At 54.3% G+C, this 23,594-nt stretch overlaps 1 protein-coding gene across 2 annotated transcripts in view; it reads right to left on the bottom strand.

Annotated features, from left to right (window-relative positions):
• Positions 1 to 18,978, bottom strand: part of LOC132809351 (cytoskeleton-associated protein 2-like) — a 34,455-nt gene extending 15,477 nt beyond the window's left edge. For both annotated transcript variants that reach the window (XM_060822549.1, XM_060822550.1), the window contains exons 1-5: positions 18,856 to 18,978; positions 9,183 to 9,255; positions 5,370 to 5,448; positions 3,402 to 4,846; positions 76 to 286 (exon numbers count right to left, since the gene is read on the bottom strand). In XM_060822549.1, the coding sequence (XP_060678532.1) occupies positions 76 to 286; positions 3,402 to 4,846; positions 5,370 to 5,448; positions 9,183 to 9,255; positions 18,856 to 18,934 (1,887 nt within the window). In that variant the 5' untranslated portion in view covers positions 18,935 to 18,978. The remainder of the gene's footprint in view (positions 1 to 75; positions 287 to 3,401; positions 4,847 to 5,369; positions 5,449 to 9,182; positions 9,256 to 18,855) is intronic.
• Positions 18,979 to 23,594: the final 4,616 nt, after the last annotated feature.

Genomic DNA, 23,594 nt, shown 5'->3' with positions numbered 1-23,594 from the left:
ACACAGCCTGCGGTGTGCCTCGAGTGCGGGGGAGCCCAGCCACCTTCCCGTCCTCGGGGCTCGCTAGCTCGGTACCTTCTGCAGTAACTGCAGGCAGCCGTCCAGCGCCTGATCCACCCGGGCCTGGAGCCCCCGCTGCTCGTCCTGCTCCTCCTCCTCAATCGCCTCCCAGAAGGACAGCTCCAAATTCTTCTTCACCGACTGCGCCGACCTGGTGAAGGGAGTGGGCATGGGCGGCCGTTTGTAGGTCCGCCCTTTGGACGCCAACCACTCGTCCAGGAGTCTCCTGAGGAAGGGAAACCAGGAGGGGGGAGGAGGTCAGTGAAAGCAGACACACGGGAGGGGGGGGGGGGGGGGGGGGGGGGGCGAGCCTCTGAAACAGGGCCATGTGCACATCACCCCCCTCCCCGTACACAGACCCAGTTATTGCTTCAGGTCAGCGGCCTTACAGCAGGGAGGGCCAGGACGGTGAGGGGCTCGGAGGGGAACTTGCCAGGGGGGGTGGTGTGTTCCCATGTACCTGCTGCTCCTTGTCCTTCCCGATGGAAGTGGCCGTGGGGTTTGGAAGGTGCTGTCTGAGGAGCCTGGGGGAGTTGCTGCAGTACGTCTTGTAGATGGTACCCACTGCTGCTACTGAGCGTCGGGGGTGTGTGGAGGGAGTGGGGGGTTTGTGGGTGTGGAGACAATCGAGCGGGGGCTGCTCTGTCCCTGGATGGTGTCGAGCTTTGAGTGTTGTTGGAGCTGCCCCCCATCCAGGGCAAGTGGGGAGTATTCCCTCACACACCCTCCTGACTTGTCGATGGCTTATCTTTGGAAAATACTGGAAACGAAATGAGTGTGTAAAAAAGGCCAAAACAATTTTTGAGGGTACGGTGGAGATAAATCCACGGGGCTCCATGGCTGACCCCCAGAATCAAACTTTGTTCAGACCTGTATGTTGTTTGTCAACAGGAGACCGGATGCCAGGAAGACAGACAAATGGGGCGAGATGAGATCTCCGCACGCAGCAGTCTGACTCCATCCGGCGGGGGTGGGTTACAATGGTTTCAACTTTTGCCTCGGGCAACACATTTGTGAGACTTGTAAGATCTCGCCAGAACCAGGAGCTGAAACAGCACACGTTATTGTGCCGAAAGGCAGAGAGAGGTCAACACGTAACAGGAGAGCAGGTCGGAGGATGGTACCGACTAGGGGGGAGGAAGGACACTCAGAGTTTGTAGGAGGGCGAGCGAGGGAGACGGGCGAGGGCGACAGGCGACAGCGGGCGAGGGCGACAGGCGACAGCGGGCGAGGGCGACAGGCGACAGCGGGCGAGGGAGACAGGCGACAGCGGGCGAGGGAGACAGGCGACAGCGGGCGAGGGAGACAGGCGACAGCGGGCGAGGGAGACAGGCGACAGCGGGCGAGGGAGACAGGCGACAGCGGGCGAGGGAGACAGGCGACAGCGGGCGAGGGAGACAGGCGACAGCGGGCGAGGGAGACAGGCGACAGCGAGCGAGGGAGACAGGCGACAGCGAGCGAGGGAGACAGGCGACAGCGAGCGAGGGAGACAGGCGACAGCGAGCGAGGGAGACAGGCGACAGCGAGCGAGGGAGACAGGCGACAGCGAGCGAGGGAGACAGGCGACAGCGAGCGAGAGAGAGAGAGAATGAATGCCAAGAAAAGTGAGGGAGGTTGAGGCGAAGTGATCCGGAGGGTGTGGTGGTAGGTCAGAGGCTGTTGTCGGCTCCTCGCCCGTGAACCGACCAGGTCTTTTGCACTTCCCCAAATCCCAAGCCCCGGTCAATCCTCTCCCTTTCAGGAGGGGAAACAGCCTCTCCCTTTGTCACTCTATCCAGCTCACTCATGCTTTTGAAAGTCTCAAACTGGTCTCAAACCAGTCCCGACATTTGTAACTGACATGTTCCCGTTCATCAAACTGTCTGTATAAATGGCTCTCTCTCTCCCCCCCCAATGCGTTCACTCCCCTGCTATAATATGGTGCCCCTCCCCAACTGGACACAATCCCCCAGCCGAGATCTCTCCAGCTCCCTGCTCTGCTTCATGAAGCCAAGGAGACTGGGTGCTTTATTCACTGCCCTCTCCTGCAGTCCTGCCCACCTTCAGTGATCTGTGCAGATACAGAGGACCCTCGCTTCTCTGAAGGACACAGGCAGGGGGCTATTTCAATCGGTTCATCAAATACCAGATAATCGAATGTCAGATAACACGGTTAGCCAAGAATCGGGACCTTGCAAAGTCGTTCGGATCATCCGACAATCGGTTCACTGAATGCCGGATAATCGAGGTTCCTCTGTGCACCCGCATCCCTCTTAAATGGTTCGCCCTTTCCCAAATTCATCCCTTCTCCATGTTGAGATTCAGCCGCTACCTATTCGGTCTGGGACAAACCTATCCGTGTCCTCCTGGTAGTTCGGTCCTGTCCTGCGCCATTAGCGGTTCTCCCAAGCACGCCGGCACCCAGACACTGACAGCAGGAAAAGCCAGAAGGCCCCTGGGGAATTCCACCACAAACCGCCATCCATTGCCAGTCACTCAGCCAGCTTGGGATCCATGCTTGCTACAGTGTCAACTGCGTTCTGAAGGGCCAGACGCACCATTACACCATTACTGTCAACACACATCCAGCCACATCAACCACCAGCAGAGTACAAAAGGGAAGAGCTTGCTACAACTACCCAACACACACGGGGCTCAGTGGTTAGCACCGCTGCCTCACGGCGCCTGGGACCCGGCTTTGATTCCAGCCTCAGGCATCGGGCATCTCTCTGTGTGGAGTCTGCACGTTCATCCCCCCTCCCAACACCGCTGCCACCGTGTCTGCTCCACTTTCCTCCCACAAATTACAGATGTGCGGGTTAGGGAATTGGCCATGCTAAATTACCCATAGTGCTCAGGGATGTGCAGGTTAGGGTGGATTGGCCATGCTAAATTACCCATAGTGCTCAGGGATGTGCAGGTTAGGGTGGATTGGCCATGCTAAATTACCCATAGTGCTCAGGGATGTGCAGGTTAGGGTGGATTGGCCATGCTCAATTACCCATAGTGCTCAGGGATGTGTAGATTAGGAGCACTAGTGAGAGGTTAACGTTGAGTAATGGGTTCGAGGAACAAGTGTGGGTGGGTTACCCATCGGAGGGTCAGTTTGGACTTTTTGGGCCGAAGGGCCTGTTTCGACACTCCATGCGGATCCTATCGACCACCCCTGGAAATCTGAGCGCAGCGTTTGGGCCTGTTATTTAAGGGCATTGTCAGGGCTGAGATAGACACGTTCGGGATAAGGCAGGAACATGGAGCTCGGGATAGCCAGATTGGCCATGATCGCCTCAAATGGCAGCGCAGACCCAATGGGCCGAATGGCCTAGCAACCGTTTTGAACTGTAGCTTCAGTGATTTCTTACCTCCTCTCATCCTGTCCTTTTGCTGATTTGCGAACAGTGCTTTCAGCTCCCCGATGTTTGGCCGTGCTGATTACTAACTTGCTCGCGCTCTGTACTGCTCCTCTCCTGCCCCTCGTGTTCCTGGGCGCGGTCCACAAAGCAGGACGTGCTTTGGGAACAGACCTTGTGAAAGGCTGCCAGATTGGCCCCGGCTGGTTTCCAGTCGGACTCGCCCCATTCGCTGGCTTGGTTGTGGTGCTTGGTGCCCGTCGTGCAGATTTACTCAAGCTCTGGTAGTCATTGTTCTTCACCGGCTCGGCATCTATCAACTGCTTTTGTACAATCACCGCACTCACAGGTTCCGCTGCCTTGGCCACTGGCTTTGCCAACCTTGCAAGTTTCGCGGTGCTGGGGCCTGGTTTCACCAATCCTGTAGCTTTCGCTGCATTGGCAACTGGCTTTGCCAAACCCGCAAGTTTCGCGGTGCTGGGGCCTGGTTTCACCAATCCTGCAGGTTTTGCTGCATTGGGGCCTGAATTTGCCGCATTGGGGCCTGGCTTCACCAATCCTGCAGGTTTTGCTGCATTGGGGCCTGAATTTGCCGCATTGGGGCCTGGCTTCACCAATCCTGCAGGTTTTGCTGCATTGGGGCCTGAATTTGCCGCATTGGGGCCTGGCTTCACCAATCCTGCAGGTTTTGCTGCATTGGGGCCTAGTTTCGCCAACCCTGCAGATTTTGCAGCATTGGGGCCTAGTTTCGCGGCATTGGAGACTGGTTTTGCCGCATTGGGGCCTAGTTTTGCGGCATTGGAGCCTGGTTTCGCCGCATTGGGGCCTAGTTTTGTCAACCCTTCAGGTTTTGCTGCATTGGGGCCTAGTTTGGCCAATCCTGTAGGCTTCGCTGCGTTGGGGCCTGGTTTGGCCAATCCTGTAGGCTTCGCTGCACTGGGGCCTGGTTTCACCAACCCTGCAGGTTTCGCTGCACGGGAGGCCGCTCTGACTACGCCTATAGCCCATATTGGATTATATGAAGCATTGTCCTTTGACGTGCTGACCCGTGGTTGACCTGCCTGGTCTGGAGAAGGTTTAGCGGAAGCCACGCCGGCAGAGTGCCCAGCATTGGGAGCTGTGCCCACTGCGGTCTCTTGGCCGTCTACGTGAGGGCCGCTTTTAGCGCAGACTGTGGGGCATTGTCCCGAAACGGCATTCTGACCAGCAGCAGCTTGGTTGTTGGCGGGATTTGACTCCGCTGGGAACAAAGCGGAGGCTGTCTCCTCGCTGGGGATTCTCCCTCGGGAAAAGGCAGGAAGAGCTTTGGCGAGGGTCTGCTCGGCTTCAGAGGTTTTCGCCTCGGGTTGAGTTTCGGACCTGGTAGCCACTGTGTTGGCACGGTTCGATGATGTGAGGTGACCGGTCCCTTTGTATTTGGCTGGTTTGGCCAGAGGGCCAGCTTTCAGATTCCCCTTCTGAAACAAGACAAGGAAAAAATAAAACCTCATGCAAAATGGATTCAGGGAACAGACACCAGCCAATTTCACAGCCCAAACATGTGGGCTCTAACCTTGAATGTAAATACCTCGTGTTAACAGGAAGTGAGGAGGGGGTGGGTGGGAGAAAATGCCTGAATCTTTTGGCTACCTTAATAATTCCTGCTTTTCATTTGCAACGATACCACCCCCCTCCCCTCCCCCAATGAGGCAGACCCTACATAAACAGCCAGGAGGAACAGTGGTTCAGGGCACCCCCGAACCAAAGGTTCGCCCAGTGTCTCAGAAAGAGGAGGGCAGCGAAGGAGACTCGCTGGTGGGACACCCCGGGCCAGGACCAGCTGCGGGATTCGTGTCCAAGAACGCTCCCGGTTTGGCTAGGCTTCACAGTAAAGGTCGCCAGCAGGTGCCTTTCCTCAGAGAGTCCGGTCAGCCGAGACTTGGCTCTTTCTCCCGAGGCACTCGGAGTTGTACCCCAACTCAAAAAGGTTGGCGGGTTTACCTGGTTACACCGGGGGTAGGGTGCAGCAGCCGTCGCCGCCAGCTGGACTTTCCGGTTCGTCCTGTCTCCTAAGTAGTACCTGGGGAAGAGAATCAAAACCGGCTCAAATACAAACACACCTGCTTCAGTTAGAGAGGAGTTTTAAATGCCGACTGGTCCTTTTTGGGAGCCACTGGTGGCAGGACGTGGAAATTATCAGTTCCAGCAACAAAAGGAAATGTGCAGGCTAACTAGGTGGGAGAAGGTGAGGGCTGCAGATGCTGGAGATCAGACTGAAAATGTGGTGCTGGGAAAGCGCAACAGGTCAGGCAGCATCCAAGGAACAGGAAATTCGACGTTTCAGGAATGAGCCCTTCTTCAGGAACCGGATTCCAGCAGGATGGATTCCAGCAGGATGGATTCCAGCAGGATGGATTCCAGCAGGATGGATTCCAGCAGGATGGATTCCAGCAGGATGGATTCCAGCAGGATGGATTCCAGCAGGATGGATTCCAGCAGGATGGATAGGTGTCCAGGGATGTGCGGGCTTGGTGCCTGGGCTGTGGGAAATGCAGGGTTACACGGAGAGGGTAGGGCAGTGCGCTTCGGAGGGTCAGCAGCGGAAGGGGGGAAAGGGGGTGTGAGGGGGGGGAAGGGAGGGGGTGTGAGGGGGGAAGGGGGGCAGGGGCAAAGGGGAGGGGGAGAAGAGTGTTGGGGGAGCGGAGGGGAAGGGGAAGAGGGGGGTTGGGGGAAGCGGGAAGGGAGGGGTGGGAAAGAGAGGGAAGGAAGAGAGAGAGAGAGAGAGAGAGAGAGAGAGAGAGAGAGAGAGAGAGAGAGAGAGAGAGAGAGAGAGAGAGAGAGGAGGGGGGAGGGGGGAAGAGAGAGAGAGAGAGAGAGAGAGAGGGGAGGGGGGAGGGGGGAAGAGAGAGAGAGAGAGAGAGAGAGAGAGAGAGAGAGAGAGGAGGGGGGAGGGGGGAAGAGAGAGAGAGAGAGGGGGGAGGGGGGAGGGAGAGAGAGAGAGAGAGAGAAAGAGGGGGGGAGGGGGGAGAGAGAGAGAGGTGGGGAGAGGGGAGAGGGAAGAGAGAGAGAGGAGGGGGGGAGGGGGGAAGAGAGAGAGAGAGAGAGAGAGAGAGAGAGAGAGAGGGGGGGGGGGGGAGAGAGAGAGAGAGAGAGAGAGAGAGAGAGAGAGAGAGAGAGAGGGGGGGAGGGGGGAAGAGAGAGAGAGAGGGGGGAGGGGGGAGAGAGAGAGAGAGAGAGAGAGAGAGAGAGAGAGAGAGGAGGAGGGAGGGGGGAAGAGAGAGAGAGAGAGAGAGAGAGAGAGAGAGAGAGAGAGAGGAGGGGGGGGAGGGGGGAAGAGAGAGAGAGAGAGAGAGAGAGAGAGAGAGAGAGGGGGGAGGGGGGAAGAGAGAGAGAGAGGGAGGGAGGGGGGAAGAGAGAGAGAGAGGGGGGGAGGGGGGAAGAGAGAGAGAGAGAGAGAGAGAGAGAGAGAGAGAGAGAGAGAGAGAGAGAGAGAGAGAGAGAGAGAGTGAGTGAGAGAGAGAGAGAGAGAGACGGGAGAGAGAGAGGGGGAGAAGAGAGAGAGAGAGGGGGGAGGGGGGAAGAGAGAGAGAGAGAGAGAGAGAGAGAGAGAGAGAGAGAGAGAGACAGGGGGGGGGAAGAGAGGGGGGGGGAAGAGAGAGGGGGGGGAAGAGAGAGGGGGGGGAAGAGAGAGGGGGGGGGAGAGAGAGGGGGGGGAAGAGAGGGGGGGGGAAGAGAGAGGGGGGGGGAAGAGAGAGGGGGGCAAGAGAGAGGGGGCAAGAGAGAGGGGGCAAGAGCGAGGCGGGGAAGAGAAGGGGGGAAGAGAAGGGAAGAAGAGAGGGGGGAAGAGAGGGGGGGGAAGAGAGAGGGGGGGGAAGAGAGAGGGGGGGGAAGAGAGAGGGGGGGGAAGAGAGGGGGGGGGAAGAGAGAGGGGGGGAAGAGGGAGGGGGGAAAGAGAGGGGGGGGGAAAGAGAGAGGGGGGAAAGAGAGAGGGGGGAGTGAAGAGAGAGGGGGGTGAAGAGAGAGGGGGGGGAAGAGAGAGGGGGGGAAGAGAGAGGGGGGGGAAGAGAGAGGGGGGGGGGAGAGGGGGGGGAAGAGAGGGGGGGGGAAGAGAGAGGGGGGGAAGAGAGAGGGGGGCAAAAGAGAGAGGGGGGAAGCGAGAGGGGGGGGAAGAGAGAGGGGGGAAGAGAGGTGGAAGGGGGGTGGAAGAGAGCGGGTGGGGTGGAAGAGAGAGGGGGGGGAAGAGAGAGGGGGGGGAAGAGAGAGGGGGGGGAAGAGAGAGGGGGGGGGGAAGAGAGAGGGGGGAAGAGAGAGGGGGGGAAGAGAGAGGGGGGGGAAGAGAGAGGGGGGGAAGAGAGAGGGGGGAAGAGAGAGGGGGGGAAGAGAGAGAGGGGGGGAAGAGAGAGGGGGGGAAGAGAGGGGGGGGGAAGAGAGGGGGGGGGAAGAGAGGGGGGGGGAAGAGAGGGGGGGGAAGAGAGGGGGGGGAAGAGAGGGGGGGGGAAGAGAGGGGGGGGAAGAGAGAAGAGAGAGGGGGGGGAAGAGAGAGGGGGGGGAAGAGAGGGGGGGGGAAGAGAGAGGGGGGGGGAGAGAGAGGGGGGGGAAGAGAGAGGGGGGGGAAGAGAGAGGGGGGGGAAGAGAGAGGTGGGGAAGAGAGAGGGGGGGGGAAGAGAGAGGGGGGGGGAGAGAGAGGGGGGGGAAGAGAGAGGGGGGGGAAGAGAGGGGGGGGGAAGAGAGAGGGGGGGGAAGAGAGAGGTGGGGGAGAGAGAGGGGGGGAAGAGAGAGGGGGGGGAGAGAGAGGGGGGAAGAGAGAGGGGGGGAAGAGAGAGGGGGGAAGAGAGAGGGGGAAGAGAGAGGGGGGGAAGAGAGAGGGGGAAGGGGGAAGGAGAGGGGGGAAGAGAGAGGGGGAAGAGAGAGGGGGAAGGAGAGAGAGGGGGAAGAGAGAGGGGGGGAAGAGAGAGAGAGAGAGAGGGGAGTGGAAGAGTGAGAGAGAGGGGAGTGGAAGAGTGAAAGAGAGGGGGTGGGGGAGGAGGGGGAAGAGAGAAAGGGGGAAGAGAGAAAGAGAGGGGGAGGGGGGGAAAGAGAGTGGGGGGGGGGGGGGGGGGGAAGAGAGGGGGGGGAAAGAGAGAGACTGTGAGCGGGAAACCAATTTACAACCAGTGCAGCTGTGGACATTTCTCGAAAGTATGTAAAAACAAATCAGTGACAAGTGGAGAATCATTGTCCTGGTGGGAGTAAAGAAGGGATTTTGTGGGCCCACAGCTAGAGCCTGTCCGGTTGGACATCTCCACCTTCTGTACTTCATACTGAGGGGTTAGGGAGGGCCACCAGGGAGAGAGGGGGAGCACCCGAAAACGATTGGGCAAGGAGGAGCAAGAAAAAGGTCTCATCAAGGAACCTTTTCTCAATAATGCAGCTGGACATGTACGTCAAATAAATCCCAGCACAAGGCCGCAAACGCAGATACATCCCACCCGGACAAACGTGGATAAATGGCAGGAATCGGTGATTGGTAATGCCCTGACAAAGACTGTGACTGACTGCCCACACCCACCAATGACAGACCCACTTTGAAGCAGTGTCAGCCACGCAATGAACCAGGAGGATTGGGGCTGGGCACTGCAGCTCAACTTTCTCATTCCGATCGGTAGGATTACGGTTTCCGTCACAGACCGGGTAAGTGAGTGACAGCTTTCTGCACAGTCCGATCCCAATTGGCAGCAGGCACGTGAATCGCTTCCTTTCCTCCAACCCTTCGTTCCTGGCCCAGATGAGGTCCCTCACCGGACAACCCCTTCTCCTAACTTACGGCAAACAAACCTGGCATTGGGAGCTGGCTTCTTCAGCTTGCCTTTTCTGGAGAGATAGGCTTCAAGCTGCTGTCTTCGGCATTCTGTGTCAAAGACAGAATTAGGAGTCAACATGATAAGGCATCGCTTCGATTCTCTCTGAACTCAGAGGGTTATGTGACGTGCTGGAGACATTGTCCAAGTTTACCAACTCGCTCACAGAAAGCACAACACTAAGACGTCTCAGTGAGACAGTGAAGTGGTTGTACACCTGGATTTACATCAGCTTGAACGTCTGTCCCCCCCCCCGCCGCAAACGTCTGCTGGATGAACCAAGCAAATAAGTGGCAGTTAGTTTTACTGTTGAGTGCAGCATCATTTTCGAGTCAGAGCTGTACAGCATGGAAACAAACCCTTCGGTCCAACTCTTTCAGGCCAACCCCAGATATCCCAACCCAATCCAGTCCCACCTGCCAGCACCCGGCCCATACCCCTCCAAACCCTTCCTATTCATATACCCATCCAGATGCCCGGAAATGTTGCAATTGTACCAGCCTCCACCACTTCCTCTGGCAGCTCGTTCCACACACGTACCACCCTCTGTGTGAAAACGTTGCCCCTTAAATCCCTTTGAGATCTTTCCCCTCTCACCCTAAACCTATGCCCCTCTAGTTCTGGACTCCCCCACCCCAGGGAAAAGGACCTTGTATATTTACCCTATCCGTGCCCCCCTCATGATTTTATAAACCTCCGTAAGGCCAGCCCTGAGCCTCCAACACTGCAGGGAAAACAGCCCCCGGCCTATTCAATAGCCTCTCCGTATAGAGCCAGCCCTCCAAGCCCAGCAACAATCTCTGATGTTACGTTGGCACAACAATTCCACAGGGAGGATGGTCAAATAAAGAATGTTCCACACGTTCAAGAACGACCTGCATTGGCTTTTCGGAGTAATTTTGTTACATTAGTTACCCATGGTGGTGAGAGACGCTTTTGTGAATTTTTATCGCCTGGGCGTTACAGGGCACTGTTCCGGAAGGGAGCAACCAGATTTTTCCGGGAATATTTTTCTGAGTCACTGAAAGGCGTGGTAGGGGTGTAGTGTTTCACCCACTGACAGCCTTTGTCCTTCTAGGTAGGAGAGGTCATGGATCTGGAAGGAGACTCAGTGAGCTGTGCGCAGTGCATCCAGCAGATGGTACCCACTGCTGCTCCTGAGCGTCAGGGCTGGAGGGAGTGGGTGTCGACGGTGGTTGATCAAGCAGGGGCCACTTTGTCCTGGCTGGTGTCAAGCTTCTCAAGTGCTGTGGGAGCTCTATCCACGTGGGGAGGATTCCATCACGCTTCTGACTCGTGCCTTGGCGATGTTGGGGACAGGCTCTGGGGAGTTACTCGCTGAAAAGTTCCCAGCCCTCTAACCTACTCCTCCTTATCTGGCTGCACCTCCCAGTTTGAATACCGGGGCAATTCAGAGCTGGCAACACCTTTGAATATCGAGGAAACGATAGGCAGATTCTCTCTTGCAGTGTAAACATTTATTGCAAATGATCGGTTCAAGCTTGAATGCTGGGTGGTGTTACCGCGTTTGGACATTGACCACAGAAGCAGTCTATGGTGTTGACTGATATCCCAAGCCAATCGAGTCCCATTTGCCAGCACCCGGCCCATATCCCTCCAGGATATGCAACCTGAAGCATACATAGATCGTCGAACAATACAGCGCAGAACAGGCCCTTCGGCCCTCGATGTTGTGCCGACCTGTGACCTACTCTCAGCTCGTTCCCCCTACACTATCCCATCATCATCCATGCGCTTATCCAAGGACTGTTCAAATCTCCCTGATGTGGCTGAGTTGACTACATTGGCAGATAGGGCCCTTACCACTCTCTCAGTAAAGGAGCATGCCTCTGTCCCCGGTACCAGCTGACATCATCATCATCCTAGGGAAAAGTCTTTCACAGTCTACATTCGGACGTTATAATGGAGGGGTGGTCATTGATGAAACAGTTAAAATGCTTCAATCACAAGCATTACCCTGAGGAATTCCGACAACGAGGGGCTGGCTGCTGTAGTGATAGTTCCAGTTGTTGGAAATCAGTCCTCCTTTGTACAAGGTATGGCCCCAACCAACAGAGAGTGTTCCCTTGATGGCGAGAGCTCACTTACCCACATTCAGCCAAATTCCTGTCACAGGCAGTCAATCTCCAGCGTTCAGCTCTTTTGTGCATGTTGGAACTGATGGGATCAGGAGCTGAGCGAGGCGAGTGGAAGCCAGGCCAGGTTTCGGGGAGGTAGTTACTGCTGACACGGATTAAGATTAGACTGGAGGGCTGCAGGTTAGCTGGGATGGAGTTTTGTGCACCGGTGATATCCAGACATTGTCGAATAGATGCCCATGTTCGAGCCGAACCAGAACAGCTTGGCGAGGGGCACAGCAAATTCCACATCGCGCGTCTCGAGTACCATCGCCGGAATATGGTGAGGGCCTTTGCAATATTAAGCTGCCAACTGATCCTGCTCACAGCACCTCATGGATGCCCAGCCTCCCGTCACCACATCTGTTTGTTTTCTATTCCATTCTGACAGGGTTAGTATAACCATCACACCATTAGGCAGGGAACTCCCAGATTTTGACGGGATGGTGAGTGGCGTTTGGGTTGGGGGGGGGGGGGGGGGGGTGTTGGTGGTACAGAGAGACTCGAATGGCTAACCGTCCTTCTATCTGCTGCCCGTGCCCTTCTAGGTGGGAGCAGTCACCAATCACAACTTCTCAGCGACTGCACCAAGCCATGCCAGTACCCAGCAAGACCTGAACAACACTCAGGCCTGGCCGATTAAGTAAGACTGAGTGCCAGGCAATGCCAATCACCAAGAACAAACCGCAAAACCTTCCTGTGAGCAACGTCCTTTGAGTTATCACTGAGCTGAACTACCACTGAAACTGAAGTGAACTAGCCGTATAAACACTGTGTCGAGAGTGTGGTGCTGGTGAAGTCCACATTAATCCTGTGGAGTTGGAGGGTCCAAAGGTGGAAGATGAGCCGTTCCTCCTCCAAGCGTCTGATGGTGAGGGTTTGGCGATGGAGGCGGCCCAGGACTTGCATGTCCTTGGCGGAGTGAGAGGGGGAGATAAAGTGTTCGCCCACAGGGCGGTGGGGTTGCTTTGTGCGTGTGTCCACCAGAGATGTTCTCTGAAATGTTCTGCAAGTAGGTGTCCGGTCTCCTCAATGTAGAGGGGACTGCGTCAGGAGCGATGGAGACAGTAAATGCCATGTGTGGAAGAACAGGGAAATCGAGGGTGGATGTAGAAGGCTCCTTTGGGACCTTGGGCAGAGGTGAGGGGGCAGGTGTGGGCACAGGCTTTGCAATTCCTGCAGTGACAGGGGAAGGGGCCAGGAGGGGAAGGGGGTATATGACATGAGAATCGCAGAGGAAATGGTCTTTACAGAATGCAGGTAAGGGTGGGGAGGGTAATAGATCACTGGGGGTGGGGGTCCGTTTGTAGGTGGCCCCTCCCACAGCAACCAGGCTACGACCCGACCCCGCCATCCCCAGCGACCAGGTTATGTCCCGCCCTCGTAACCCCCCCACCCCGCCCACCCCCACCCCCCACCGACCAGGCTACGCCCCTCCCTTCCCACAGAGACCAGGTGATGCCCCGCCCTCGTGCCCCGCCACTCCCACAGAGACCAGGCTACGCCCCGCCCCTCTCACAGAGACCAGGCTACGCCCCGCCCCTCCAACCACAAGCAGGGCACCTTCGCCATTGAGTTTCACATCAGATGGTGGGAGGAAATCCACGCAGACTCGGGAGAATGTGCAAATCCTGTGGTGAACAACCTCACCTCTCATCCACCATCGACAGGTCAGCAGTGAATACTCCCCATTTGTCTGGAGGGCCGCAACACTCGAGGAGCTCGACTCCATCCCGGATAAAGCAGCCTGCAAGACTGGTCGCTGTCTCCCATCTGAAATATTCAGATCCCCCCCATCGCTGGCGTGTGTGCGTGTGTGTGTGTGTGTGTATACCATCTACAAGATGCAATGCAGAACTTGCAATTGACACATTTAAGAGGCATTTGGATGGGGATATGAATAAGAAGGGTTTGGAGGGATATGGGCCGGGTGCTGGCAGGTGGGACTAGATTGGGTTGGGATATCTGGTCGGCATGGATGGGTTGGACCGAAGGGTCTGTTTCCGTGCTGTCCATCTCTATGACTGTATGACAATGATTGACAGTGATGTCCAAACCCACAAGCTGTGCCATCTAGAAGGACAAGGGTCGCAGACACATCAGAAACCCACCACTTTGAAATACACCGATGCTGCTCCACTGTTGCTGGTTCAGACTCCTGGAACCCACCGCCCTCAGCGGTGGCTTTACCTCAAATGGACTTTAGTGATTAAAGACGCCACCACCATCCCTGGGGTGATTAGAGGCAGGTAATATCTGCCCACATTCTGAAAGCAAATGTGTAAAATCTATACGGCAAATCTCAAAAAATTAAGCATGCAATCAAAACATGAGCCAACATATTTTAAATTTGCCTCCAGCTCATGCAGTACATAACAGTTTGACAGCAATTGTCCTTGTAATCAGTCAAATGAATGCATAGGAGAAAGTGAGGACTGCAGATGCTGGAGATCCGAGCTGAAAACGTGTTGCTGGGAAAGCGCAGCAGGTCAGGCAGCATCCAAGGAACAGGAGATTCGACGTTTCGGGCCCAAGCCCTTCTTCAGGATTCCTGAAGAAGGACTTATGCCCGAAATGTCGAATCTCCTGTTCCTTGGATGCTGCCTGACCTGCTGCGCTTTTCCAGCAAAACATTTTCAGCGCAAATGAATGCGTAGCAAGCCTTAATTCCTCATAACTCTCAACTGCCCTCACAAAGACCTAATACTGTTCAGCCAGATATATTTTCAGTTTGTATAAAAAGAACAGTTGCTGCATGATGTGTAATATCAGGTAATGTGTTGTATGGACCTCGGGGCTCAGGTATGTAATTCTTTGAAGTTTGTATCACAGGTAGACATGGTGGCTAAAAAGGCTTTTAGCACACTGGTCTTCACTGCATAGACCTTGGAGTATTGGAGTTGAGAGGTCACGCTGAGGCTGTACAGGACATTGGTACAGTGTCCAGTTCTGGTCACCCAGTGATAGGAAGGATAATATCACGCTCAGATGAGATTTACCAGGATATTGCCAGATATGGGACATTTGGGTTATTAAGAAAGGCTGGGACTTTATTCACTGGGGTGGAGGAGGCTAAGAGGATGCCTTTTAAAAGAATGAGGGATGTGGATAGTGTTAATAATGGCAGTTGCCTTTTCCTGAGGATGGGGGGGGTTCAAGCTTTGGGGGCACATGTTTAAGGTGAAAGGAGGGAGATTTGGAAAAGAAGGCAGGAGGGACAAATGTTGTTCCACAGAGGGTGGTTCACATGTGGAATGAATGTCCTGAGGAAGTGGGTACAGTTACAACACTTAGAAGACACTTGGATAAGTTGGTGAGTAGGAACAGTGTGGAGGGACAGGGGCCAGGAGCAGACAGGTGGGTCGAGTGTGGGATTATGATCGGCATGGACTGGATTGGACTGAAGGGCCGGTTTCCATGCTTTACGACTGTGTGATTACAGCGACCGCTCCATTCTGAGAGCAACATATTACACAGTTCCGTGATAATTATCTGAAATGCAGAAACAGTTCAGGGAACTAGTACAACTCTGCTGCTTGGCACAATGTGTGTTTTTAAATAATTGCTGTTGGGGGCCGCCCTGAGAGGATGCAGGGACCTTACAAATCCAGCAAAAAAGCCATGGATTGAAAATATTGACGACCGATCCAGCACAATTTGCACAGAATCTGACATTCCACTGAATGCAGCCAGACCATCAGGTTACAGCTGAACACAGGGCTGCAGCCAATGGTACACCAGGTCACTAGCCCTGCTTTCCAGGAGAAGCTGGGAAGAGAAACATTCTGTTTGGGTGTCTCCCGCAAACTCAGAGGGCAGCACGGTGGCTCAGTGGTTAGCACTGCTACCTCACAGCGCCAAGGACCTGGGTTCGATTCCAGCCTCGGGTGACTGTGTCGAGCTTTCCCCCGCGTCTGCTTGGGTTTCCTCCGGGTGCTCCGGTTTCACCAATGTGCACGTTAGGGTGGATTGGCTATGCTAAGTTACCCATAGTGCTCAGGGATGTGCAGGTTAGGGTGGATTGGCCGTGCTAAATTACCCATAGTGCTCAGGGATGTGCAGGTTAGGGTGGATTGGCCGTGCTAAATTACCCATAGTGCTCAGGGTTGTGCAGATTAGGGTGGATTGGCCATGCTAAGTTAACCATAGTGCTCAGGGATGTGCAGGTTAGGGTGGATTGGCCGTGCTAAATTACCCATAGTGCTCAGGGATGTGCAGGTTAGGGTGGATTGGCCATGCTAAATTACCCATAGCTGAAAATGTGTTGCTGGAAAAGCGCAGGTCAGGCAGCATCCAAGGAACAGGAGATTCGACGTTTCGGGCACAAGCCCTTCTTCAGGAATGAGGAGAGTGTGCCAGGCAGGCTAAGATAAAAGGTAGGGAGGAGGGACTTGGGGGAGGGACGTTGGAGATGCGATAGGTGGAAGGAGGTCAAGGTGAGGGTGATAGGCCGGAGTGGGGTGGGGGCGGAGAGGTCAGGAAGAAGATTGCAGGTTAGGAAGGCGGTGCTGAGTTCAAGGGATTTGACTGAGACAAGGTGGGGGGAGGGGAAATGAGGAAACTGGAGAAATCTGAGTTCATCCCTTGTGGTTGGAGGGTTCCCAGGCGGAAAATGAGGCGCTCTTCCTCCAGTCGTCGTGTTGCTATGGTCTGGTGATGGAGGAATCCAAGGACCTGCATGTCCTCGGTGGAGTGGGAGGGGGAGTTAAAGTGTTGAGCCATGGGGCGGTTGGGTTGGTTGGTCCGGGTGTCCCAGAGGTGTTCTCTGAAACGTTCCGCAAGTAGGCGGCCTGTCTCCCCAATATAGAGGAGGCCACATCGGGTGCAGTGGATGCAATAGATGATGTGTGTGGAGGTGCAGGTGAATTTGTGGCGGATCTGGAAGGATCCTTTGGGGCCTTGGAGAGAAGGAAGGGAGGAGGTGTGGGCGCAAGTTTTGCATTTCTTGCGGTTGCAGGGGAAGGTGCCGGGAGTGGAGGTTGGTTTGCTGGAGGGTGTGGACCTGATGAGGGAGTCATGGAGGGAGCGGTCTTTTCGGAACGCCAATAGGGGAGGGGAGGGAAATATATCCCTGGTGGTGGGATCCATTTGGAGGTGGTGGAAATGACGGCGGATGATATGCTGTATATGGGGGTTGGTGGGGTGGTAGGGTGAGAACCAGTGGGGTTCTGTCTTGGTGGCAGTTGGAGGGGCGGGGCTCAATGGCGGAGGAGCGGAAGTACAGAAACCCTCCAACCACAAGGGATATCGCCAGACCATAACAACACGACGGTTGGAGGAAGAGCGCCTCATCTTCCGCCTGGGAACCCTCCAACCACAAGGGATGAACTCAGATTTCTCCAGTTTCCTCATTTCCCCTCCCCCCACCTTGTCTCAGTCAAATCCCTCGAACTCAGCACCGCCTTCCTAACCTGCAATCTTCTTCCTGACCTCTCCGCCCCCACCCCACTCCGGCCTATCACCCTCACCTTGACCTCCTTCCACCTATCACATCTCCAACACCCCTCCCCTAAGTCCCTCCTCCCTACCTTTTATCTTAGCCTGCTGGACACACTTTCCTCATTCCTGATGAAGGGATTATGCCCGAAACGTCGAATCTCCTGCTCCTTGGATGCTGCCTGACCTGCTGCGCTTTAACCGGCAACACATTTTCAGCTCTGATCTCCAGCATCTGCAGACCTCACTTTCTCCTCGAAGATAAATTACTCAGGGATGTGCAGGTTAGGATGGATTGGCCGTGCTAAATCACGAGGAGAAAGCGAGGTCTGCAGATGCTGGAGATCAGAGCTGAAGATGCGTTACTGGAAAAGCGCAGCAGGTCAGGCAGCATCCAAGGAAAAGGAAATTCAACGTTTCAGAATCCTGAAGAAGGTCTTAGAAGGACATTTTCAGTCATGCTAAATTACCCATAGTGCTCCAGGTGGATTGGCCATGCTAAATTACCCATAGTGCTCAGGGTGGATTGGCCATGCTAAATTACCCATAGTGCTCAGGGATGTGCAGGTTAGGGTGGATTGGCCATGCTAAATTACCCATAGTGCTCCAGGTGGATTGGCAATGCTAAGTTACCCATAGTGCTCAGGGTGGATTGGCTATGCTAAGTTACCCATAGTGCTCAGGGATGTGCAGGTTAGGGTGGATTGGCCGTGCTAAATTACCCATAGTGCTCAGGGATGTGCAGGTTAGGGTGGATTGGCCATGCTAAATTACCCATAGTGCTCCGGGTGGATTGGCTATGCTAAGTTACCCATAGTGCTCAGGGATGTGCAGGTTAGGGTGGATTGGCCGTGCTAAATTACCCATAGTGCTCAGGGATGTGCAAGTTAGGGTGGATTGGCCGTGCTAAATTACCCATAGTGCTCAGGGATGTGCAAGTTAGGGTGGATTGGCCGTGCTAAATTACCCATAGTGCTCAGGGATGTGCAGGTTAGGGTGAATTGGCCGTGCTAAATTACCCATCGTGCTCAGGGATGTGCAGGTTAGGGTGGATTGGCTATGCTAAGTTACCCATAGTGCTCAGGGATGTGCAGGTTAGGGTGGATTGGCCATACCAAATTACCCATAGTGCTCAGGGATGTGCAGGTTAGGGTGGATTGGCCATGCTATATTACCCATAGTGCCCAGGGATGTGCAGGTTAGGGTGGATTGGCCGTGCTAAATTACCCATAGTGCTCAGGGATGTGCAGGTTAGGGTGGATTGGCCGTGCTAAATTACCCATAGTGCTCAGGGATGTGCAGGTTAGGGTGGATTGGCTGTGCTAAATTACCCATAGTGCTCAGGGATGTGCAGGTTAGGGTGGATTGGCCATGCTAAATTACCCATAGTGCTCAGGGATGTGCAGGTTAGGGTGGATTGGCCATGCTAAATTACCCATAGTGCTCAGGGATGTGGAGGTTAGGGTGGATTGGCCATGCTATATTACCCATAGTGCCCAGGGATGTGCAGGTGAGGGTGGATTGACCATGCTAAATTACCCATAGTGCTCAGGGATGTGCAGGTGAGGGTGGATTGACCATGTCAGTCTGGACCCATTGGGCTGAAGGGACTGTTTCCACACAGTGGGGGATTGTATGAAATATTAAACTAAATACCCCAGGACAGCCAACAGACATTGACAGCAGCACAGGAAGCGAAGGGAATGTTGTCAGGCTGTGTAAAGCCTAGTTTTGCATCTGTTTTACAGTCTATAACCTGACCAGGGAAAACTTAGACACACAATGGTTTTGTTTAAAAACAAAGCAGATTTTCCACAACCGTCTTCACCAGAAGTGGTTGGATTTTCCCAAAATCCCGAATGTGCCTGGACGAGGCAGAGTGAGGACGAAGAGGCGAGTTGCTGTCAGAGTCAGTGAGGCCGCTCAGCCCATCGAGGCTGCTGCCAGCCAACTGCGCAGGCGCAGTAACAGCAGAGGGGGCGATGGGGGCTGCCGGGGGGGGGGGGGTGCCGGCTCCAGACTGGAGGGGCTTCAATGCCCACCATCCCAGCGGCAGGCGAGGGACCCGGCTCCTACCTGACTCCTGAAGCCGAGAGCAGGCTCCCGCTCCCCGCCACCTCGACGGCAGCTGCTGCCGCTTCTCCTCCGCCGCCATTTTCCAACCGCCGCTTTCAAACCCAACCGCCGAGGCCGACGCCCCGCCTCCCCTCACAGGAGTGGGCGGGGCTCGAGTGACGCTTTTCGAACTCCGCCAATCGAAGGCCGCGCCGTCGGAGACCCCGCCTCCCTTTCCCGCGTGACCCAATCACAGTCCGCTCCGACCACGCCCAGTCAGCCGCTGTCTCCAGCCTGCTGTCAGGCCACGCCCCCGAGCGACGAGCCCGCTCGTTCCCTCCGGCGCCACGTCCAATCCGAACCCCCTGTCGCCCCGCCCCCCCACCGCTATCACCCCAAGCTCTAGCCACGCCCCACCCGAACTGGCCCCACCCTCCCAAACTTAGCCCCGCCTTGGAAAGCAGCCAAGCTCGAGCCAGCCTCCCCCCCAACCCACCAGGTCACCTGACCTGGAGGACACCCTCAGAAAAATGGTCAACTTAGCCATGGCCAATTCCGCCATGTCACAGCCAGAAACCACAATGGTCGCCTCAAGGGGCAGACCGAGGGGATGCGACCGGGAGGATCCCCTGCCATTCTCCCCAAGCCTCCACTTCTCACCCTCGGGATACAGACGGACTCCAATCTCACACCTCTAATGCATTGTCTGAGCTGAGATGTCACCTATTTTATGATCCACTGATAAGACGCTAAGTTACCTCCGGGCTGTGTATCGAAAGAAATTCTGGGATTTACACATTAATCAATCAAAAGCTGCGATCCCATTCTCAAGACATAACAGCAATCTAGATTTGCCTAATACATCACTTGAGTTGTAAGACACTTGGATCTCTAACTATCAATTCTGGGTCCTATCTGAAAGCTAGTGCTTCCAAATAAATCTGTTGGCGTATAACCTGTTGTTGTGTGATATTTAACTTTGTCCATCCCAGTCCAACACCGTCATCTCTGTATCACGGCACCCCATATTAGCCCTGCCCACCTACACTAGCCCTAAAGCCCCACACTTAGGGTCATACAACTTGTACAAATGAATTGAACACACCCACGATGGTTCTTAAATCTTCAGTCAGTTAGAATGGAAGTACAGGTTTCAATTGATTAATATGCACATCACAGAATTTCTTTCATGGTAAGGTCCTGGGGAGTGTTGCTGAACAAAGAGACCTTGGAGTGCAGGGTCATAGCTCCTTGAAAGTGGAGTCGCAGGTAGATAGGATAGTGAAGAAGGCGTTTGGTATGCTTTCCTTTATTGGTCAGAGTATTGAGTACAGGAGTTGGGAGGTCATGTTGCGGCTGTACAGGGCATTGGTTAGACCACTGGTGGAATATTGCGTGCAATTCTGGTCTCCTTATCGTCAGAAGGATGTTGTGAAACTTTAAAAGGTTCAGAAAAGATTTACAAGGATGTTGCCAGGGCTGGAGGATTTGAGCTACAGGGAGAGGCTGAATAGGCTGGGGCTGTTTTCCCTGGAGGCTGAGGGGTGACAAAATCATGAGGGGGCATGGATAGGGTAAACAGACAAGGTCTTTTCCCCTGTGGTGGGGGAATCCAGCATAGGTTTAGGGTGAGGGGATATAGGGACATAAGGGGCAACATTTTCAGTCAGAGGATGGTGTGTGCATTGAATGAGCTGCTAGAGGAAGTGGTGGAGGCTGGTACAATGACAGCATTTAAAAGGAATCTGGATGGGTCTGTGAATAGGAAGGGTTTGGAGGGATAATGCAGAAGTGGGTACTGCAGATGCTGGAGATTAGAGTGTGGCGCTGGAAAAGCACAGCAGGTCAGGCAGCATCCATGGAGCAGGAAAAATCAATGTTTCGGGCAAAAGGATTCAGCCATCAGATTCGAAACGTCAATTTTCCTGCTCCTCGGATGCTGCCTGACCTGCTGTGCTTTTCCAGCGCCACTCTCATCTTAGAGGGATATGGGCCAAGTGCTGGCAAATGAGACTAGATTAGGTTGGGATATCTGGGTCAGCATGGATAAGTTGGACCGAAGGGCCTGATTCAGTGCTGTACATCTCTTTGATTCTGTTTCCGAAGGACATGAGAGTTTATAAAATGCCACAGGGACTGACCGTCTACAAATTGTGCCCATGACTAAAGTTTAGGAGGGTCCTGGGAGAAGGCAACCCCTCCTCATGCTGGGAGGTGGAGTCAGAAGTCACATGTCACCGGCACGCAGTCCGACAGGTCCCGTTCGACATGGCAAGTTCTCATGGCACTGTCCCTCTGCCCAGGCACATTGGCATGGTGCCACGTCTCAACTTTGTCCACCCCAATCTCCCCTGCCGCACATCCGTCCATTTCTCGTCAAATTCCAGGCCGTAGAGGACACAGCTGGTGTCGTTTCGGCAACACTGGGAGCCGGCTTCGGCCAAATTGCCGGCGGGAGAGAGGAAGCGGAGAACGGCCGACACGTCCAAGAGCCGGGCGGCGGAAAGTGGGAGCGCGCGGGGCGCCGTTGGAGTGAACGCTGGGGAGACTGGGAGAACGGGACCGGGCTCCCAGCAGGAACCCCGTGCGAAGGAAGTCGGGCATCAGGACGACCCTCCGAAACGGGAACTGAAAATCCGAGGAAGGAGCGAGGCCAAGGTGGAAGTTGGACATGGAACGAATGGACTCTTCCAATTCCAGACAGCAGCAGGAAGTCAGAGTCACAACAGGTGGAAACAGGCCTTTCGGCCTAACCAGTCCATAATCCTGAGCTAACCTAGTCCCACCTGCCTGCTCTTAGCCCATATCCCTCCAAACCTGTCCTATTCATGCACTTATCCAAGTATCTTTTAAACATTGTAACTGTATCCCTATCCCCCACTTCCTCTAGAAGTTCATTCCCCACACGAACCACCTCTGTGCAGAAGAAAAATGCCTCACAAGTCTTTTTCAAATCTTTCTCCTTAAAAATGTGTCCCCTTGTCTTGAACTCCCTCACCCTGGGAAAAAGACACCAACCATTAATCGTATCTGTACCCCCTCATGATTTTAGATTAGATTCCCCTACAGGGTGGGAACAGGCCCAACAAGTCAACACCAGCCCTCCACAAAATAGCCCACCCAGACTCATTTCCCTAACCTATGTTTATCCCTGAATAATGCACCTAACACAATGGGACAATTAAGCATGGCCAATCCACCCTAACCTGCACATCCCTGAGCACTATGGGACAATTAAGCATGGCCAATCCACTCCAACCTGCACATCCCTGAGCACTATGGGTAATTTAGCATGGCCAATCCACCCTAATCTGCACATCCCTGAGCACTATGGGACAATTAAGCATGGCCAATCCACTCCAACCTGCACATCCCTGAGCACTATGGGTAATTTAGCACGGCCAATCCACCCTAACCTGCACATCCCTGAGCACTATGGGTAATTTAGCATGGCCAATCCACCCTAATCTGCACATCCCTGAGCACTATGGGACAATTAAGCATGGCCAATTCACTCTAACCTGCACATCCCTGAGCACTGTTGGGGAGAATCTGCTATCGGGGTACCTACATTGGGGCTAGGGAGGGGAGCACTATTATTAAAGCAGACACTGTCAGATACCAGCTAAAACACAGCCATGTAAAGTAAACCCAGCCACTGCAGGACTGTCTGCCTGGGGCCACATTCCTGGGGGATTAGAACATGTCCGTCAGTTTCAGATCATCCTGTTACACTCTCATTGTTAATAAAGGAAACCGGTAACTATCGGATAGTGTAAATCGCACCGATACTACACTTGATTGATAAAGTACTTGCTAATGCCTCCGCTGACGTCAAACTCATTCGGGTCCTGTGTTAAATGATAATATCTGTATATTCAACTATGGAGAACTATTGTGAAAGCCCAGACAGCCAGACGCATGGCAATGAGGAAACCCTTCCAACAATAAACTTTTAAATTACAAGATCGGAAACTGCTGAACCCAGGATGTCTGCCCATTGTTCAGCACAGCAGGAGCAGGACAGGTATCTCGGGGCAGCCAATAGAGACACTAATCCCTTCACAGACAGGTGAACCGACCAATGAGAGAACCGAACGAGGGAAAACTGACCGGGAACTCGAGGAAGCGCGAAGTATAACTGCTCCAGGACCGTAGAGGGAGACAGAACGCCTTCTCCAACGAATTTGCATGCTTTTGAATTCGTTGTATAGTTTGCCAGTCTTGATTCTGTAATAAACGGTGTTTTTGCTCCAAACTCTAGCCGGTTTGATCTCTCCTTCCAACGAACACGTGGAGACGAGACCATTCGGTTTCCTTCTCAACAGATGGTGAGCCTGAACGTGGGAAGGGAAAGAGACGACCGCAAGTTGGCCACATTGGCGGACCGGAGGGCAGACAAACTTTCGGCTGAACTTTTAAAAGGTGAGGAAGCGCCTGTTAAAGCAAAGACTTCCAGTAGGTAAATTTTTTAGTCAGTCTTTGTCTGCTCCCTGATCCTCACCAACACAAACAGTACTTTTAAATCAGTTTGGCAGCAACGTTGCAGAGTCCATACTGGTAAGCTATTTTCTCACTTCTTCACTAATACCTGCCTGTTTTCGCGGTACCGAAGTGACTAATTGATCCATGGCTAGCCTTAAGTTAATGCGCAGTTTTTGAGTTGAGTTAATACGTGAATTTTGGATCCTGGACGAGTTTTTTGAGTTGAGTTAATGCGTGAATTTTGGATCCTGGACGCAGTTTTTGAGTTGAGTTAA

Source organism: Hemiscyllium ocellatum, unplaced genomic scaffold (genome assembly GCF_020745735.1).
Source record: "Hemiscyllium ocellatum isolate sHemOce1 unplaced genomic scaffold, sHemOce1.pat.X.cur. scaffold_1090_pat_ctg1, whole genome shotgun sequence".
NCBI classification, from domain to species: domain Eukaryota; kingdom Metazoa; phylum Chordata; class Chondrichthyes; order Orectolobiformes; family Hemiscylliidae; genus Hemiscyllium; species Hemiscyllium ocellatum.
Note: the sequence above shows the minus strand (reverse complement) of the source record. Positions and strands in the feature narration are given on the sequence as shown.